The sequence below is a fragment of the Leuciscus leuciscus genome (genome assembly GCF_965113295.1).
Source record: "Leuciscus leuciscus genome assembly, chromosome: 15".
Taxonomy (NCBI): Eukaryota; Metazoa; Chordata; class Actinopteri; order Cypriniformes; family Leuciscidae; genus Leuciscus; species Leuciscus leuciscus.
In genome coordinates this window covers 30,661,643-30,680,427 of record NC_138739.1, presented here as the reverse complement: position 1 = coordinate 30,680,427, position 18,785 = coordinate 30,661,643, and the positions used below count along the sequence as shown (strand labels likewise).

The window sequence follows — 18,785 nt, the reverse complement described above, 5'->3', positions numbered from 1 at the left end:
TTGTGCAATTTCATACACAAGACATTTACTAGTATTTCTTGCTCTTTCTTTTTCAATAAATTCAACTTTAAAACGCCACAGAGCATTTAAAGAGCATGTTAATGCCATTAAGGAGGCTATGATCGCGAATAAATTAAAAAGTCAATTTTAGAACAAATTTTGTGTCATTTTGTCCTGCTTTCTATTACCGTTCCTCTGCATCAGTATTTTTTGTAATACACACAAATATTTCACCCTCCGGTACATCATCACATACCTCCCGGTGCTCCAGTTATCAGCGCTGCGTGTCTCGTAATGTTCAATTAGTTTAGTTTGCCTGTGTTTGCAAGTGAACAGAGAGCGGAGGCGCTGATTCTCGGGCTCGATTCTGATTGGACGAACGCGTGACGCCAGCGCACCGATATCAGCGCTGATTGGTCGACGTGGTGTCAGTGCGGCGTAACAAAGCAGCGAGGAGCCGTTTGAACTTCACAGATAGAGCGACACAGAGCGCGCGGAGGAGGGGCTCGTGCGAAGTTCCTGACAGTTCGCGCACTCCAGTTTAAAGACCAGCATCATAGTCGCTGCAAAGACCACCCGAATGAACTTACACAGCTTGTGAACAACTAGCAGAAAAAAAGAGGGGCAGTCGAACTCAAGCCGTCTAGTTGATCCACGCGCACAGGATTAGTTTCGGACGTTTGGACGGTGTTTTTGAGAATCTCTGGTGTTCCTCTCGCGCGCAGGCGGAGCGGCGCGTGCTCATCATCGGCTCAGCAGAGCTGTCATGCTGCCTAAAGTCGAGTCAGAATCTCTGGGACTCGCTCGATCGCATGGGGAACAGGGGCATATGCCTGGAAACATGCAAGGTAAGCGGCATAGATGTCAGATAATGTCCGCCATGCACCTTCCTTCACTCATGCACATAATATTACGCGCCTCACCAATGTCAGATATTTTACGAACATGCATTGCATTGCATGCCACACATATAACTTAAGTTTAGCATTAGAACTAAATATTTGCGTTTACTTTTACTATAAATTACTCGCACTTAAACCGCGTAAAGATACATTTGGAAACAAAGTAAATTGCAGTGCAACAGCAGAGCGTGAATTATTTTGAGCTTAGTGAACTCAGACAAACTCAACATGATCTGCATCACCTGCCAATGAATTTGCTCTTAGTATTTACAACAGAAGGGGGGGAAACGAAACCATAATAATGACTAGACAGAGCTAACATTAATCTGCTAGTCCAAAATAGGATAGCCTATGTCAAGCTGCACTTTTTAATAAAGGTTCCAGTTAGGACAGAATGGATTTAGAAAATCACATCTGAAGAACCAACCCATAATGCAACCAAAGAATCATACAGCAACTCGATTGTCTCGTAAAGAAGAAGGTTTTTTCTTTTTTTTTCTTCTTTTTTTTTTTTTTAAGAGCGTATTTACAGTCGTAGAAAACAAATTGTATCTCCACGGGCATATAAGTGTCTGGAACAGACCGATTATGCTCTGTTATTATACTCGATAAATATTTTTAAATAGGCTAGGAGAGAGATTAAATAAAAAAATTCCAGGTGAGATATTCGTGGAATGTTCTGTAGTTTAAGAGCTTTTTTAAAATATAATAATGTATTTTCAAATTCAAATATTTAAATGTTGTTCTATTCTATTTTACGTTGCTCGAGCACACGTCATAAAACAAAGCCAGCGTAAGCCGTTATGAATAACGATTTGTTTACAAATCAAGGAACGTGTCAGACCGGCGTGTTTCAGTCACATTTTAAAATTAAATAAAAAATATGGAATTATCGACGATATGAAAATGCTTCAGACGAAATGCTCGTGGAATTATTTATTTTACATAAATGCCAGCCGTTTAAAACACACACACACAAAAAAAGAACACTTGTTGCGCTTCTGCAAAAATACATTTTTGCACATATTGAACTCATGGGCATATTAGAATAATAATAATGAGTAATTATAAACGAATCCGTTCTGTTTTATAGCTTAAAGTTTTGCTTCACAGTAGCCTAGATGTTTCTTTTTTAAACGAAGTTGTCTTTTTTTCGACTGTCTTTTTTCCCATTCACATTTCGGTTGACGTCAGAAACACTATGTGGAAGCTGATGGTTCTATTTAGAAAGCTGCATGACTTCGTCCATGTTAATGCTAATTAAAAGATGAAGCTGAATTGAAATGAGAACATATTTATATCCTTTATAGAGAGAAGAATATTCTCAGATAGACAAAAGACATATATATGTTTTGTTTTGGTAGCACTACACAATACTCGTGTATTTACATGTTGTTTTGCTTTTATTCGCCTCGTGGCTAAACGTTCCACTCCAGCGCGAGACAGCAGCCTCTCTCTCGCGCTCCCTCACCAATTTACAAGCCATCATGAATATTAACCAGATCGAAACTGAAGTTTTGCCCTGTCTGCGACCAAGACCCGACTCAAAGCTTCGGCTATTTCCCAGAGACCCAAAACTGCATATACTTCCAGAAAATTCACTCTTAAGGCTAGGATTTTACAAAGCTCACCATTTGTGATTCCTCTACTTTTGTTACTTGTTTGCAAAACTGCAGGCTACACGTTGAAGGTATCGGAGATATATATAAAAAACTTAAAGGAACTATTAGAATATTTAAAATACAAATATGTGCTGTACACGCCTAAAAATAAAGGTTCTTCAAGCGTTCAGGAATATTTATCTGGGTTTTTGAGCTAGCTATATGGTTGTTTAGATATTTTAACAGCTCTTGACTTTTTTTTAGGTTCTTCAGATGAGTGTGCATGTTTTTGGGTTCTACTAGAAAAGTAACCCATCTTTTTAAGTGAACATTAAAAAAGGTTTCCTATAACATCACTTTTTAAAATAATTACAAAAACATATTGTGTAACTTGGATTCTGTGATCCCAGTACTCATGTTTTGATTGTGATTTTCAGCCCCCCACTTTAAAATGATGGACTACTCTTACGACGAAGACTTAGACGAAATGTGTCCAGTGTGTGGAGACAAGGTGTCCGGATATCACTACGGGTTACTGACCTGTGAGAGCTGTAAGGTGCGTAACATCAGCTGTTTTTAACTTCTCAACTGGTGGCTCGTCGTGACCTACAAACGGGTCCCGGGTCTGTTCTGATCAGGTGAAAAAGTGCAAATAAAAAACGCATCGATGTTTGAACGAACTATATCATTTTCCATTGTTAGAACAGCAAAATTAATTGCTTTGTCTGTTTTTAAACGAGAGAAGAAAACTCTTTCCATACCTTTTGTTGTTGACCTCAAAGGCCACTCAAGTGGTATTTTTAAGCAAATTCATCTGTTGACAATTGGCAATATGTTGAAAAATTGCAAAAAAATTGCCCTCGAAAACCATAATATTTATTATTTAACTTGATTTTAGGGACATATTTATATAAATATACAGCATAATATAATTGTAATGTGTTGGGTTTCCACTTGATGTCCAAAACCAGTACAACTGATCTAATGTGCTCCTGTTATTCATTTTTTAAACCAAGTTTGTAAAAGTCCTGTTTTTTTATTTATTATTAAAAACACAATTAATGTGGACTTTTCCGAGTTATTTATTAGCATTATTTGGGATGGTGTTATGCAGGCTGCATATTGAGTAAACAAAGAAAATGTTCTAAATGGATATTTTGGAAAACCCAGAGTCTTTGACACACACACACACACACACACACACACACACACACACACACACACACACACACACACACACACACACACACACACACACACACACACACACACACACACACTGTACTCTTAAAAATAAAGGTTCCAAAAGTGGGTTTTCACAGCAATGCTTTATTAGAACCATTTTTGGTTTTCCAAATAACCTTTTAACTTTTTTTTTTTTATGGCTAACTAAGCCATTTTTTAAACTAGTGTAAAGATCATTTTACCTTTTTCCACTATAAAGAACCTTTCGTGGAATAGAATGTTAAATGTTCTTCATGGAACCATCAACGTCAATAAAGAACCTTCATTTTTAAGAGTGAAGCACAACGTGAGAAAATGATTTGCCATTTAAAACCATCTTTTTGAGTTTTGACAAAGATGATATTATAATTTAAAAGAATTTAAATATAATTTAAAATTCCATTTATGATTTTAATATGCTATATTTAATATTTTTCTTACATATTTAATTTCAGGTTTGACTAGTCTACAACATTCAAGGTTAAACACTTTATGTTACAGCCATGTGTGTGTGTGTGTGTGTGTGTGTGTGTGTTATTTGAGTTCTGGCCAGTATTGATCCTTTTAGTTTTAAATGGGCCGGTCTCCCTACGGTGTTGATCAAGAATAAGTTAATGCCGTTCTTCGTTTGATTCTCTCCTGCCCTGAAAATGAATTCAGAACAGTTGCAGGTGGAATCTTGTAATCCTACGGCTGTAAATTATGGATATAATTTATTGGATTTTATTTTTTTTCAGTTTCTTTTTTGCTTCTGCAGTATGAATAATAGGATCAACAGGAATTTATTTGGTAGACATTTTGATGTTTGCATGCCCCTGATTGGATGTTCAAATGAAAATATATGCTTTAAAGAACAAAATTAGTCAAACGTGAAAAACGCTACCAAATCTGAGTTTCCTTTCGCACTGAAAGATCTTGTTTTCTTCTAGCTTTTATGGCTTGCACAGCCTCTGGTCATAATTACTCCAAGAGGAGCTCAAGGAGAGACGTAAAATATGTAGTATTAGTATGTCACAATGCTAAATGCGGGTGAAGGGGATCTTTATATTAGCCAGGATATCAAGCGGGTCACCTAAAGTATTTTGTACACTCTATGGTCGGCATCTCACATTTCTCAATCTGTTTCTATCCAGCCTCAGCCTGTATTTCTGTTTGCTCATGTCAAGTGTGTGTGTGGGTGCACATGTCAGTTTTTGTGTGGGTGTGTGTGTTTGTGTTTATCCAAGTGAGCATCGACTGCTGAGGGAGCGTTTCTCTGCCCGTGGCTCTACTTTTATACGTGTCTACTTGTGTGGCAGTGTGTAACACCTCTTTTTTTTCCTGTGTGAATGGAATTTTTTTCATACGTGTGTGTGGGTTGTCTGTGGCTGAATAGCACATTAACAAACACCGGAGGTCAGAAGTTTGACATCTTCATTCACCTCACTCTGCAGGGCTTCTTCAAGCGCACGGTGCAGAACAACAAGCGCTACACATGTATAGAGAACCAGAGCTGTCAAATAGACAAGACCCAGCGGAAACGCTGCCCCTACTGTCGCTTCCAGAAGTGCCTCACTGTCGGCATGAAACTGGAGGGTAAGAAGTCTTTTTAGTTCATCCATGCATTTCTTCCTCTAACTGAACACAGCTTTAGCTCTTTAAAGAGCATTTCTGTCATCACTTACTCACCCGCAAACCCGTAGGATGTTCTTTCTTCTGTGGAACACAAAAGGAAGGATGTTCTCACTGCTCTTTTCCATAAAAAAAAATATGACCAAAAAGGTATAACAATTTTTTTTTTTCTACATTACTTTATCTCATCAAAATAAGTTAAGCGATTTTCAAGTTAAACAAGATTCAACTCTTTTTTTTATTTATATAATGTAATTTAAGTTGAATTGACTTAAAAAGCCAAGTTGATTGTACTTAAAAATTTAAGGCAGTAATTTTTTTTTTTTTTTTTACCAAAAAAAAAGTGGTACATGTGAATTGTGCACTATATTCCAAGTCTTCGTACAGGAATAGACAAAAATATAAGTCATTATTCACTTTTTGGAGCTTGACAGGAAAAGAGCAGCGTGAACATTCTGCTAAACATCTTCTTTTGTGTCCACCTGAAGAAAGAATGTCAAACAGGTTGGAAATAACACATAACCAACTACCATCTAAGAGTTCTGCATGCTTACTACATGATTCTTTCCTCTTAGTATGTAGATGTACGACTGTTAATTGTTTAACTGCTGGAGGGCAGAATTTCTAGCAGTGTCGTTTTATAGCTAGCTGGCTTTGATTTGCTACCGCATGCTACCAACAGGATACAAGGCCCTCCAGCGCACTGTCAGGCCCGTCCAAAGAGATGAGCGCTCGCTAATACTCCCCACAGGCTTCTTCTGATTGCTAAGGAAAGCTGCAGAGATGGAAAATGTTAACCAAAATGCTGTTTTGAATACAAACCGCAGCAGTAAGCTTCATGCATATCACTTGAAAACAGAACTACTGCTAATGGAATTATATTTATTAGTATAAAAACGTGCATAATTGCAAAATTTTGTGATGCACTGATGGCAGTTTTAATTACATTTTACTTAAAATGTAATAATTTAAAGTTGTTTTTAATATAGAAAAAGAAACAATATATTAGTAACAATAATAACAATAAAAAAATAATAATCATATATGCCATTATTCAGGGGCGACAGGCCCCATGAATTTTTAGTGATGGACCATGACTTATGACATAATTTTGTCACAAAATTGATCATGTACTGTATGACATCATTTTTTTTTTTAAATAATAAAAATATTTAATATATGAAAGCTGGGCCCCCTGACTAATAGGTAAGCTATAAATTGTAAATATTATTATTATGTGTATTTTTTATTTTTTTATTTAAACAACTTCAAATTCTTAAATCTGCCATCAATTTTATGACAAAATGATTCATTAGTGATGGACTGCAATCCATGACTTATGACATAATTTTGTCATTAAATGAATGGCATTTTTAAGAATTGATGTATAATTTTTAAGAGTAATAAAGTATAGTTTTCCTATAAGTTTGGGATCCTGCGCACCATGAATTTTGTAGTGATGGACGTACCGGAAATAAATGCTTCAGTTTAAATCTTTCTTTATGTATTATCTGAAGCTTTCAGCAAACAGATTTGAGTGCAATACTCGCCATAATTGTGCGAGTAGCAAAACAAAACATTCATATCAGTGTGACACAGACAAGTGGCCTTCCATGTCTCCATGGAAGCTCCATTATCAATATAGATAAGGAAAGGCTGCTGTTTTAAAGCTCTCAAAAAAGCACGGGAGAGCGTGTTATGTCTTCCTGGGAAGGCCTGTAATTATCTTCCTTTATATATTTGTGGCTCAGTTTCAGATTAAGAAAGAGAATCCAACCTCTCTGACCATCATATAATCAGCATCGAGCTGAGGAAGTGAAAAGAAAGCTACATAGCCTTGCCTGTGTGCTTATTCATTCCATTCAAGCCCAATGTTGTGCACAGTGGAGCGTAAAATAGTTTAGATTTCATCAAGCGTCTGTTATCCATATTAAGCACCTTGATGAATCTGACAATCTGGCACGGCTTTACTGTGGATATTTACTCCACGCTTTGCATTGCGCACTTTGTCATTTTTTGGGGCTGAGACTCGTTTGCCATCTCCAGCCTCTGGTGGTGGCGGCAGCAAGCTGTCCCATTACTTATGCATAGGTATCATAGCTATTCATGTGTGCGCATGGAACGACGCACCTTTAGAGTAGAGCTCCGGCGGACATGACAAACTGTGTGTCAGGAGCCGGCCAAGGGAGGCATTCATATGCCTGTGATAGGACAGGGATTCTCGCCCAAGCAACGCTTAATATTCCTGTATATTAAACACACATAAATCAGACAATAAGCAGCGCTCGAATCTGCCCAGACGGGCCCCCGTCTATAGAGACGCAAAACACGCACAAACAAACAACATCTATGGACTGCCAATTCAAGTAAATTAGATCAGGCAACTGCTTTTATTACCAAGGCAATTGCTTTCCGCAAGCCATTTGAATAAGTCACAAATTGGTTTTATAACTCATGTGTACACATACACAGACTTGCTCGATTCAGGCTACAAACACATACAGAATAGATATACAAAACTCACACAGTTTACATAAAAGAAACAGGCTGTCTTCAAAAGAGAATACTAGCCTACTTCATACTGAATACTGAACAATGTATACTATCATTTATACAAATTGTAGTAGGTGCATTATTCTGCAATAAATTATTGTTCCAAAAAGTAGTATGCTATCTCATCATGTTTAATGTTGAAAATAAATGTTTATTTTGCATTTTGATCAAATTTCTAGTATACATCTTTGGAATCCCAATTAAATTCAATAACATTTTAATTGCTTCTGATATTGTTTTAGGTTAATTTATCACACTGTTGCTGAATTCAGAACAGAATACTAGTATACTACTTTTACCACATCTTTCTGTGGCAAAAATAGTAAGAGTAGTATGCAAGTATGCGGTTCTGAATTCAGCACAGGATTTTAAGGTCAAGATGAACGCATTGCATTGTGGGATATAGAGCATGCTATTCAGGGTAGTGTGCTTTTTTTGTAAATGTAGTAGGCCGTTCTTTGCACAAAGTATATACTACAACAATAGTAAGCGTGGTAAGGTAGTACGCTATTCCGAACATAGCCAGAAACACAGAATGTCATTATACGCATACTGAAAATTGTCTATAGTATAAGTATGCATACTAAATACTGCAACAAGTTAAAGTAGTATGCCGTTTCAAACAGCCATAAATGCATTGAAGGTTATGCATACTGTGCATAGTATGCATACTATATGCTGCAACAATAGAAGTAATATAGCAGTATGCTATTCTGAATATTAGAAGAAATGTAGTTCGTGATTGTATGCATACTATATACTGCAATAATAGTACAAGTATACAAGTTCAAACACAGAAGATCATTCTATGCATAAAGAAAATGTGCATACTGTGCATAGTATACATACTATACAGCAGCATTATTAGTAATATTGTAGTATGCTATTTTCAATATAACTAGAAATCCACATGCAAAGCAAATGTATTAGTTTATAGAAAATGTGCATACTATGGATAGTACACATACTATATACTGCAGCAATAGTAGTGTGGTACTATTATGAATACAGCCAGAAACACACAGAAATTCCCTTGTCTTGTGCCAAAAAAAATCTGTATGACATGCATGTAAATAACCTTGTTTAATTAGACGCTGTGAGAAAAAAATCTTATCAGAAGACAAAAAGGAAGAGGGGGATGGTGTCAGACAGTGTGTGTGGGGGGGTTGGGGTACGACATGCATTCATGATCTGAGTCGCAGGTCTAATTGTGATTTCCCATAAGGGCCGACTATTAGTTTCCAGATCATTAATTACCCTGTTGCTTGGGAATCATTAATAGTTAAACTTACCACAGTTTTTCTGATTGGATACATTTTTAACAACCACATCACCACAATATCACCACCCCCACCCCCCCAAAAAAGAAAAATCTCCTACCAAGTTGCCCAGGAATAATTCTCGGATGTTACGAGAGCTGTCAGCGGGATCACTCTGGCAACACTTTGCCTCCCCTCTCTCACCAGATCAATCAGATCACACACATAGTGACAACCACACACACACTCACCGCTGTGACAAAGACCATTAAAATCACTCCCAAGGCAGCTGTTGGACGGGGGGTTTTCTTTTAATTGTTTAATTTTTTTAAGATCCACCGTTCGTGAGATATTACGGCTTAACGAGCACGTTCACGCTGGTCAAGTCGCACGCGCGTCTACAAACGCATGCTCTCCGCATATGCTGTGTGTTTAACACCCTGCTGGATCCTCCAGCCATCCACCTGCCTACAACGTGGAGCATAAAAGAGGAATAATTAAGCATAAATAATTAACATGGGACCCAGCAGACGAAAGTGGAGTCTACTGCCCTGTGGCGGGGATCAGAGTCACTTCCGGGCAAAAGGCGCTCTCTTCATTTATTTGCCATAATGATGATCTCGTCCGCTTGACTTTGTCTCTCTTCAGTTTAATATTGAATCATTAGCACCGTTTCTCTCTAAATTGTGTCCTCTGGCTTGATTATGCTGAGTTCGCTCTAGGTCTGGCTTTGAAAAAACGGGTCAGTTCACAATTCAAATTCACACATGAAATTTACACCGATTGCTTGTTGCAAATAAGCAACTGCCCTAAAAGCGTGTGGCCAGTTTAATGGCTTCTCTGCTGTGGTATAGATCAATTTAGGCTGCGTACCAAACTTCAAAACTTCTTTCCGATGAATTAATACCCATCTCATGTTGTGTTTTACCTTTTATAAGCTGTGAGGGCCGATCGAATGAGAGGAGGTCGCAACAAGTTTGGCCCCATGTACAAACGAGACCGGGCACTCAAGCAACAGAAGAAAGCCTTGATCCGGGCCAATGGACTCAAGCTGGAGGCCATGACGCAAGCCATGCAAACCGTCCCAGCGGACCTCACCATTACCTCTGCCATTCAGAACATCCATTCGGCCTCCAAGGGGCTTCCACTGAGCCACCATCACCACCACCACCACCATCACCACCACCATAGCTCCACAAGCGCAGGCCTGCCACCTGCAGACTTTGACCGCAGCCCCTTCGTCACCTCGCCGGTCAGCATGGCCATGCCGCCGCACCCTGGAGGACTGCAGGGCTACCAGCCATACGGCCACTTCCAGAGCCGCACCATCAAGTCAGAGTACCCCGACCCCTACACAAGCTCGCCGGAGTCCCTCATGGGCTATCCGTACGTAGAAGCCTACACGGGTGGATCGCCGCCCAGCTTCCCTCACCTGGTGGTGGAGCTGCTCAAGTGCGAGCCGGACGAACCCCAGGTGCAAACCAAGATCCTAGCATACCTGCAGCAGGAGCAGGCCAGTCGAAGCAAGCACGAGAAACTCAACACTTTCGGCCTCATGTGCAAGATGGCCGACCAGACACTGTTCTCCATCGTAGAATGGGCCAGGAGCAGCATCTTCTTCCGGGAACTGAAGGTACGTGATGCTTTCGTTGGTCTGAAAAGAAAGTCAAGTTTGGTGGTCGTAAACTTGTCGTTGTGAATCAGCATGGATGTCTGTTGGCCTAAAATTCAGGACAAATCTGGGAAAATACCAGAATTAAGTTGTTCAACGAATAGTACTGCAGTTTAGTAACAATATGAGACTTAAGGACCGTTCAGACCAAGGGCGATAACTATAACGATAACAATAACCATAAAGTTTTAATAATCGCTCTTATTCTACGGGAACTATTACAGTAACGACACAGAGGAACTAAATTGTTGGAATCACTTTCAGAACTGATGAATGATTAAGAATATTGACAGCCAATCAGAATCTTTCCTCCTTTAAAGTGGCAGATGAGGTGTGGATGCTAATATACCTATCGTTATAGCTAGCATTTTTGGTGTGAACAGGAATTTACTCATCAAGTACACTTACACCGTGTCCTAACCAGATGTGACGTGACACCGCGACGTGATAAAAGGTATATTTTCCATGTTAATCAGAGTTTTTGTCCTAACCAGCCAATCGTGCCAAGCGTGGCGATACGCAATGATTCTATTTTAGAAACGGCAACATACAAACTATGTCAATGATAATCTCAGGCATTGGTTATGTGCTTTATTTAATGTTAAAGCATCTAATGAGCATTTGAATATCATTTTCAATGAAAGCGACAATGGATAATTCAGATCTTGAAAACAAATTTAAGGATTATTTAAGGTTCAAAGTGTCAACTCAATGTGAACAAAAATCTGTATTCTATGACAAAGTCTTTCAGTCACTCGGTATGTATTTTTTTATTATGTTAAAATTGTGTAATAGCTATTTACGAATTTGATTATATACTTATTCAGAGACTCCACCCACACGCCCTTCTGATTGGCTGTGATTTTTTGATAGATATTGTCATGTTGCGTAAGGTGTGGACAAACAAATTGCTTGTCGCTGGAATCTTATCGCATCACGTCTGGTTAGGGCACGTGTTATCATGTTTTTGATTAATCTTACTTACGGTATAAAGCATACATTTTTCTCAACACTACAGTGCACTAGTTGAAGTATTAATATGAATGAGAAAAATGTTCCACTTTGACAGGACAGCTAATTAGTTTTCCGTAAATAATGTCTCAAGGCTATTTGTGAGGACTTTTTGGGATGGCCTGAAAAATACATAGTGTATTTGTGTTAGTATTTCGAATGATGTATTGACACACTGATCTATAATTGACGATTTACTACACCAGCTGAAGAGGCCAGTCTGGTGTCATTCATTTTTTATTTTCACTTGTTTTAACCTTTTTTTCTCTATACACATCTGCCTGACAGAAATATTGATGGGATTGAGAAGACTGTGAGGGTTTTAGTAACTCGTGCATGTCTGCCTTTGTGAAAGATTTTGGTCGTGAGCATGCTGTATTTTACCCGCCCGTGACATGTTTTGATATGCCACTGGGAAATCTGACAGCACCCAATTCAAATCATTCATTTTGTGCTCGTACAGCTACAGGCACCTTATTGTTTTCCTCTCATTACATTCAACAGCTCATGAGATGGACTAGAATGCATTTATACTGAGGATTGACCATGACTACATTTGAAATATGTAGTAAATTCTGACGTTGTTGCGATACTGTCAAAATAATGTCATGTGAAATAGAAAATAAATACGGTCATACAGTACATTTCAGAGAACAATAACATTTTTGCTGTTTTCACACTTAACAAATTTGTTTTCATCAATCTTTATCCACCAATTTACCATCAATCAGATGTTACATTTTCTTAAAACTATTAGATTTACATATAAAACTTTGTGTGCACAGTTTTTCCCCCAACATAATTAAATTATGCTGTTTTCAAAGCCGAATGTTACGCTCTTCCCTGTGCTCTTACCTATAGAGCTTTATTATCCATTCTCGTGCTCTTTAGCTCAAGCATTGTATTCCCACTTTAGCGTGGATTAGCATTTGTGTGTGGCTAATTGCTGTCTGTATCATTTACCTTTAATTGTATTTGCACTTCACCTTTCGCCACGGTGGAGTAGCCTCCCCTTGATGTTATGACTACTTTCTCGCCCTGGCTAATTGTTTTGCACAATAGATGTTAAAAGAGACAAGGGCGTAGCTGTCGAATTTGACATTAGCAGTCGTAGTGTGGCGGTGAAGTTGTAATTAGCGCAGCTCTCATGTGCCCTCGCTAAATCATATGCTGGAGCGCTAACGGGAAAACCACAAACAAAAAAAAGGTAGCACTAGAAAGTCTGAACCCACTCCTGACTCTAATTAGCGAACACTTGTACAGCTATTGTTACCCACGGAGCTTTGTGATGCTGATAGAGGTTTATCCCACATAACGTTGTGGTTTTAACAAGCTTCATCTATCAAGAGCTCAAATAAAGCTGGAACATTAAGGCAAGAGATATATATTCAGATTTAATGACATAGAAATGGAGTAAATGGATGCTGTGAAAAGCCTCCCCTCATATTTATGTAGCTATATTTCCTAGAATGTGAATTTAGTGAGTTGTGGATTTCTCCAAAGGTGCTACAGATCAACATGCAAATAAGTGAAATCTACAATTTCAATTTCATTAGCATTAGCAATGCTACGCTAACAGTTTAGTATGGTTATACAGCGGCACATGTGTAAACAATTGCTGCTAGCATATGCTAGCATGTTCGTAGCACAAACACACTCACACTCCAGCTCATAGAAAGCTCATATATGTGTAGTACATCACCCAACAACACCACAGACATCAATAAATGCGTTATCTACAAGATTAATAGATAAAAAGATGTTTTGTGAATATTCTGTGAGTTAGTTAATGACAGAGCTGTGGTGGGTAGCATATAATAAACACAGGAAATACAAGTGAATATAAGGCTTGTCTGGGAGGGTGGTAGTCGGCTATAAATATATCTACATTTACTGTCCTATTATTAGCCTCGTAAGAACAAAAGAATTTCTCCCGTAATACAGCCCGGTGTGAAACGTCTGCCAAGTGTTTAAAGATTTAGTTTCCATAAGTTAGACTTGGTTACAGCTCTCATAAATATTTGGTCATGATGGGATCTCTGAAGAGAGCTCACTATTGTCTTCAGACACATGAAAAAAAACAAACAAAAAAACATGAGAGGAACATTCCGATAGCCATTTCTCACACTTTGGCGACAGTGAATCTATAAAATTTAGGGGAAGAGGAAGAGGTGAAAAATTAGCTTAGCTACCAACCGACCACAGACATGACATATTTTGCAAACTTTTTAAAGAAAACCTTTTACTTTTAACCCTGTAAAAGCCTGACATATGAAATAAACAGTTTTTGTTTTACTTTATTAAACTATGAGTATCATATTTGATACATCAAACTTTTTTCTTTCTTTTTTTTTACTTTATTGCCCATATTAAACATTGCTGGCAATTTATGATACAGAAACACTCTCTCGATGAGAAGTAAAAAAAAAAGAAAAAAGAAAGGGGGATACATCAAACTTTTCCTCCTTATATACAGTAGTATGATATAGGACAGGAGTATAAAAAAAATAAAAAAAATAAAAATTTCTATTACGCATGAAGTTTATTTACTTAATAATTTTAAGGCAATGGGTTTCCTCACTTTTTTTTAAGTTAAGTCAACTGAGGAAATAAGATGACATTCTGATAGCTTGTAATGTAAATCAGTTAGATCTTACAGTTTAACTCGCATAAAATACATATAAATATCAGTTGTCACTAATATGTCTTAGTTAGATGATATTTAAATGATTCGTTTTATGATCAAAGCTCTATAGTTTTTATTGTGGGGGCAAAACATATAATGCAATTCAATACAATGATGATCGAGAGATGTGACGTTCCTCAAAAGCCTGAAGTATCAGTTTTGATATTCACATTTTAACATGATTTTTCAACAAAAAAAAAGAAAAAAAATTATACATGTAGGTAATCAAGTACACCTAAGTTGTTTCAGTCCAGTAAGTGTTTATTTTGAAATATTACTAGAAATATACTATATTCTTACTTGATAAAAATCTGTGAAGATTTCACACCAAAAAGACATGTACCCTGACCTGAAGGTGGACGCTTTTAGAATTGTATCAAAAGGACGCTTAATTGACAAAAAAGTATAAACTATAATAGATCAGATGACAGAAGGCTTGTAGTAGATTGTGTACAACAGGTTTTTCAGCAAAGTTTTGATCAAGTTTAAAGGCCTTATCATTTTGAGTACAGTAGGCTTTATAGGGTTAATGAGCAAAATGGCAAGTAAAACTACACAGTAAAAAATGATATGATCAATAAGTTGACAACGTGTTTTTATGTGGCTTTAACTTTTTAAAGTTAAGCCATTTTCAACTTTTTTTTATAAGTTGTACAAGATTTTTTCAACTCATTTAATTTAAGTTGATATTACCTAAACATCCAAGTTGATTGTATTTAAAAATGTAAGGCAGCAATTTTTTTGTCTCCCAGATAGCTCGCTAAAGAAAGCAATGTTGTACATAAACTAATTGTTCTTTGTGTGTTATGAAAATGCTAAACTGCTGTTTTATGTGTGTGTTTGAAGGTGCGTGCCAGCAGCATCCCTGTTGTCTGGCTGGTTTGTCATGTAAGGGTGGGAGTCATGTTTAGGGGGTTGGGGGGGGAAACAGATGCAAGCTTCCCAGTGTTTGCATTGACAATATGAGCTGGTATGAAGCCGGTGTGCGTGCTTGTCCTCCCCTGGCTCTGTCCTTAGCTGCCCGGCCCATAACGTGGAGAGTGATTCACATCCATAGAGAGATCACCCTTTCATTGTGGACGGCGGGCTATTGTTTGACGGATAGGATGCGTGCACTTAGCTTTTCCTCAGCACACAATGGCATTAAAACGCACAGATTCACCGCAGGCTTAATCGTTCTTGTGAGGATTCCGCGTAATTCGTGCGTCTTACACAATGTTCTCGGGTAAACTTACTCACCGCTGATATTGTGCCACAAAGCGACCCCAAATGGACTGCCTTAAATTTAGTCCTCCGAGCTGATAAAAGTCAACCGTGCAAAACTTACAATACCCTGACATGTGGCGCCAATATTTATTTTTATTCTTTCACGGCTGCTCGGGGACACTTTTTTCTCTCTCTCTCTCCCTCGTTTCTCTCTCTCTCTCTCTCTCTCTCTCTCTCTCTCTCTCCCTACAGTGAATTGAATGACAATACCAGGCCTGCCATTAAGTAAAGCAGCACTGTATTAGGGCCTTGTTCTCCAGCCTGCACCCAGCCGTGAGGCTCGTGCTTATTGAAAAAGCAGCTGTGAGGGGAGAGAGGACAGGAGATAGGGGACGTTCTCTCACTCTCAGTGTTATAGTGTCTAGATCACTGAAGCTATGTTCAACTGCACTGGGCATTTTATACATTTTTACAGTATCACTGTAAAAAATTGTACTGCCTTAAATTTAAGTACAACCAACTTGGACGTTTAAGTCATTTCAACTTAAATTACATTAAACTGACTTAAAACACGAGTTGAATCTTGTATAACTTATAAAAAGTTGAAAATAGCTTAACTTATTTTGATGAGTTAAAGCAATGTAAAAACATGTTGTCATAATTTATTGATCATATCATTTTTTACAGTGTTCAAAATGGTATATAAAACATTATATTATGCAAATTATGTTACACAACATATTTGTATAATTTTTTTTTTTTTTTAAATGAAGCTTCTAAACTTCATAGTAAAACCGATTTAAATATGTTTTTTTTTCTCTGCAGGTATTCCATGCTTTCAGAAAAAATCCCATATTGTGTCTATAGCACTTAATATATTCTGCGGATTTAAATGTATTATTATACAGTGGCCTCAAAAAGTTTTTGGGCTATTAAGTCACTCTCAAAAAAAGTCTGAATTTCATTGTATTCGGTAATAGAATCAAAATATCCAACCAAGTGGCATCTGCAAACAGATTGTGAAACGTTTTGCTTGAAAACTGTGTTTTCGCTCTTTTTATTTCAAATAAATGCCACTTGGTTTGATGTTTTGTTATTCTACTTTTTTTTTTTAAGTTTTTTTTTTTTTTTTTTTAAATTAATACTTTTATTCAGCAAGGGTGCATTAAATTGATCAAAAGTGAAAGCAAAGACAGGTATAATGTTACAAAATATTATTTCAAATAAATGCTAAATCCTAAAAAAACTGCATCACAAAACTGCAAATCAGCATATTAGAATAATTTCCCAAGGATCATGTGACACTGAATATGTTAAAATTGTTATAATATTTCACAATATTGCTGTTTTACTGTATTTTTGATCAAATAAATGCTACCATGGTGAACATAAGACTTCTTTAAAAAAATCATGTAGTGCAAGTGCCACTGCATATTAACATATAATGCTGTATTAATTTTATATTGACTGCGAGAGGATTATTTTCACCCTCCATTAATATTTTCACGCTATGCAACACTTTTTCTCATTCATTTTCTTGTTCTGTTAATCCGCCAGTCGGCATTTCAGAGGTTCAGGTCAGACACTGTCATTTCCGAGGCCGTTGTATATCTGCAGAAATTAATAAGGCGTTGCGGTCGTGATCTGTGAACTTGTGCACGATTTATACCCCCCCCCCCCCCCCCCCCCCCCCACCCCCCACCCCACCCCACCCCAGCTTCATCTCCACATATACTACCCAGACCGGCCACGGCGTCTCCTGCCCTCCCCGTGACTCGCAGACGGGCCTGAGGTCAAGCCAAGCGAGTGTCCTGACAAACAGCCTCGGTCGCGGACGCACCGCCGGAGATTTGTAACCGTGTCCCTGGTCCGCCGGATTTGAATTATTCCGCTTTACATCGGCGTGTGGCGTGAGGGGGGAGGGCCTGGGACGCAAGGTGGGGGCCGAACAAGCCCCAGAAGCGGCACCAAGGGCAGGGGTGCGTGGTGAAGGACAGGGGGGGGGAACAGGTGGGAGGTTAATGGCCCCTGGACCGGATCCACCAGCCGCTCAGACTTGATATATGGGCTTTGGGCCTGGTGCAGGCGTAGGCTTTCAAAGATATATTATTTCATTTGAGAAGCAGCATTCTCGTCCCTGCATTTGTCCACTGATAGATGATATCCCGTGGCTGGGCAGCAGCCACAATTGGAGATAGCGTGTGAGTTTTCGTAAGGCTCGTTCTTGTACATATTTTCTCTCTCTCATATTGTCCTGTCTCTCTGCTCGGCTGTCTTTTGGCAGGCTGCGTTTATTTTTTCCTAAGCCTGCTATTTCAGTGGTAACAATATCTGTTTGATCAGAAGAGATGGGCAGCTGGAGAACGTCCACAAAGGCCTTTTTTCATTCATAAATAATGCACAAATAGACAAAAACTCCATGTCTTGTCATGAATTCTGGAAGAATGCGGTGTTTTGGCACTTCATAAATATTGCAGCGGTGAAGTTGAGGTTTTAGCACCCTGAAGATACCAGAAAACGTAATAATAACATGGACGTACGAGGTGGATCACGGGTTGTTAGCGGAGAGATTTTTTTCATTATTTGCTTTCATCAATCAATTGTCTTGCACATTTGTCCGATTCGCTTGGTTGTAGCCAAGAAGCGTTCACTTAAACAGCAAGAGAATCTTACCGACATTGGAAGCGACCAATCACTATGGAAGACCATTTTTGCCTTAGAGTCAACGAATAAAAGGCTAACCGTCACTATATTTTGCATAATGACTTTTATTGTATTTTAAACTTTTTCTCCTTTTGTTTAATTACTTTGAAGCAAAAACAGACTTAAAAGTGATGAAAATAGCATCCAAAAGTACTGATTATTTCTCATAAATCTCGCTAGCGCTCAAACATTTGGGGTGAGGAAGATTTTTTTTTTTGAAGAAAATTAATAATGCCAAATAATCATATTAGTATGATTTCTGAAGGGTCATGTGGCACTGAAATCTGGAGTAATGATGCTGAAAATACAGCTTTGCCATCACAGGAATTAATCACATTTAAATATATCCAAATAAAA

The 18,785-nt window shown here is 38.1% G+C and overlaps 1 protein-coding gene across 4 annotated transcripts in view; it reads left to right on the top strand.

Moving 5' to 3' along the window:
* nr5a2 (nuclear receptor subfamily 5, group A, member 2) overlaps positions 1–18,785 on the top strand; it is a 55,642-nt gene that overhangs the window by 1,134 nt on the left and 35,723 nt on the right. The window contains exons 1-5 of one of the 4 annotated variants that reach the window (XM_082139849.1): positions 820–848; positions 2,768–2,843; positions 2,941–3,059; positions 5,161–5,302; positions 10,089–10,783. In XM_082139849.1, coding sequence (XP_081995975.1) covers positions 2,955–3,059; positions 5,161–5,302; positions 10,089–10,783 — 942 coding nt within the window. In that variant the 5' untranslated portion in view covers positions 820–848; positions 2,768–2,843; positions 2,941–2,954. Of the gene's footprint in view, positions 1–725; positions 849–2,767; positions 2,844–2,940; positions 3,060–5,160; positions 5,303–10,088; positions 10,784–18,785 lie in introns of those variants that run through there. The other 3 variants (XM_082139850.1, XM_082139847.1, XM_082139848.1) reach the window with 3 other exon arrangements.